The 2163-nt window shown below is 39.0% G+C and overlaps 1 protein-coding gene across 1 annotated transcript; it reads right to left on the minus strand.

The window, feature by feature from the left end:
* Nucleotides 1-567: 567 nt before the first annotated feature.
* On the minus strand, nt 568-2105 carry LOC106962246 (kallikrein-8-like). Its single transcript, XM_015056533.1, has 5 exons — nt 1925-2105; nt 1711-1772; nt 1055-1203; nt 679-953; nt 568-644 (listed from the first exon to the last, which is right to left on the minus strand). Exons 1-4 carry the CDS (start codon nt 2071-2073, stop codon nt 816-818), a joined length of 498 nt encoding a protein of 165 aa, XP_014912019.1. The 5' UTR covers nt 2074-2105; the 3' UTR covers nt 568-644; nt 679-815.
* Between the last annotated feature and the right edge of the window lie 58 nt (nt 2106-2163).

Here is a 2163-nt window from a genome sequence, read left to right on the forward strand (position 1 = left end):
AGCCTCTGTGCTAGCCTCCATATTAACCTCCTGCTAGCCTCTGTGCTAGCCTCCATATTAACCTCCTGCTAGCCTCTGTGCTAGCCTCCATATTAACCTCCTGCTAGCCTCTGTGCTAGCCTCCATGCTGGCTTCACGCTGCAGGTTTACTGTCAGTTTATGCGATATATGAGTTCAGCTATGTAACTTATAGTCCATATGTTTTTAGCACAGCCAAAGTCTTTTTAATATCTAATTGTCATAAAATATATCAACCACCTTTTCATCCAGACCCCAAATGTCTGATTTCTGAAAAGGTTTTCATGCGTGTTCCTGGAAGGTTTCCGAAATTCAATTTATTTAAAAATATTTTGTTCCAAACCATCAGGATTTACCAGAATACATCCAATAACAGATGGTGTGAAACTGATAGCATTGTCCTCTAAACTGCTTGATGAAATCCTGCAGGTTTTTAGTTTTGGTCCCTTTAATGACAAGTTTAACAGCCTTTAAAGCTAAAAATGTGTTCAATAATTTAAAATCTATTTTCTTCACTAATAATCAGAAATAAGCACAAGAGAGACAATCTGATCAGATAACAGCCATTTATTTTCTAGTCATGTGACAGTGGATATTATTAGTGATTATTACAAACAGCAGCTTTACTTACTGAGAAATAAGATATTGATTAATTTGAACACAATAACATTAGTCCCCAAATAATTCAGCTGCAAATCACAAAATGAATCCACTGAAAATTTAAATTTAAAGATTAACTTGAACTTTGTGATTTCATGATGCTGGAAACATTTAGCCACCATCCAGACATAGGTTTCTTATGGTTTGCCCAATATTTTGTCTATCCAATCCTTGTAGCCACAGATGTCAATGAAAGCACTCGGTGCACTGAGTGCACACTCTGGATGTCCAGAGAAGGCACAAACGCCATACAGCCATCCTCCAGCGTTGTCGCCCTGTGACAAACACAAAGCTTTCAGTTTATATGCTGCTGTGATTTATCCAGTAAAATAGATTCCACGTTTGTGTGCAGAAAATGGTTTAAAGACTGACGTACTTCAGATATGTCCTTCTTAGAGCTGCTCGCACTGCACCACTTCTGGAAACTGTACTCAAAGAACTCAAGTTTTGACATGATCAGTTCCATCTTGTGGTGTTTGTCAATCTTAATCTCTGCACACTGGAGATCATCTGAACGGTGATGGACTGCAGAGGAAAAGCAGCATAAACATGTAAGGTCAGTTTAACTGTTGACACCTTGTCTGTGGTTATTAAACTGCAGTGTGTTACATGTATTAAATGTATTTTTTACATTTTTATCAAAACTGTCACTATGTCCTCATGGTAAATATGAGACAGATAATCTTTGAAAGCATTGATCTCCTCCACCTCCTCCCTGTTGTCCTAGCTGGCTGCAGAAATGCACCACTCAAAAACATCCAATCAGAGCCAAGAGGAGGGTCTTAGCGCTGTCAATCAATGCTCATGTACACCCTGCTCACTTCACAGGGGACGGACCTGTAATTCACATTTTCAGGCTAAGCTCACAGTTTTCTCAGAATTTCCTATTTCAGCTTTAAGCCGTTTATCTCAGAGTTTTTGATCAAAACTTCAACAAGCTGCTAAGTTCAGTTTCAGCAGAGTCTGAAAATGATTTGAATCATATGAATCATTTTGAGGTAACAACAAAAACAATGAGAAACATGAACATACCTCTTTTGTTAAACGGGCCAACCTGTGCTGCTCCATAACCTGCAATCTGAACCTTGGTGCCGCTGAAACACAAGAGAAACAAAACTAAAAATAAGTCACATTAAGAAAAACAACCAACTCTGGGAGACCAGAGACCAAACGTTTTCCTGGATGAACTTTGCATCATCTTGCAGATCAAGAACCAAATTCTGACATTAGAGGAGATAAAACTTACAGTAGGAGAGTATCTGGACAGAGAGCTAGTCCGATTGGTCGGACTGTTGTTTTTCTTGGCAGCTTGAGGAGCATGATGTCATGTCTACGGCCGTTGCTATCTCTATAAATCTCATGTTTAGTGATTACATGCTCATCTGGCTTAGCCATTTAGGATGAACTCCTACCTGGGCCTTGATAACCCTAAGCAAATGAAGCACAATTAATAGAGAAACAAACAGTTCTTGAAGATTTGTCAGT

The sequence above is a fragment of the Poecilia latipinna genome, unplaced genomic scaffold, assembly GCF_001443285.1.
Source record: "Poecilia latipinna isolate Pla-1442-1.1 unplaced genomic scaffold, P_latipinna-1.0 Scaffold1389, whole genome shotgun sequence".
Classification (NCBI taxonomy): Eukaryota; Metazoa; Chordata; class Actinopteri; order Cyprinodontiformes; family Poeciliidae; genus Poecilia; species Poecilia latipinna.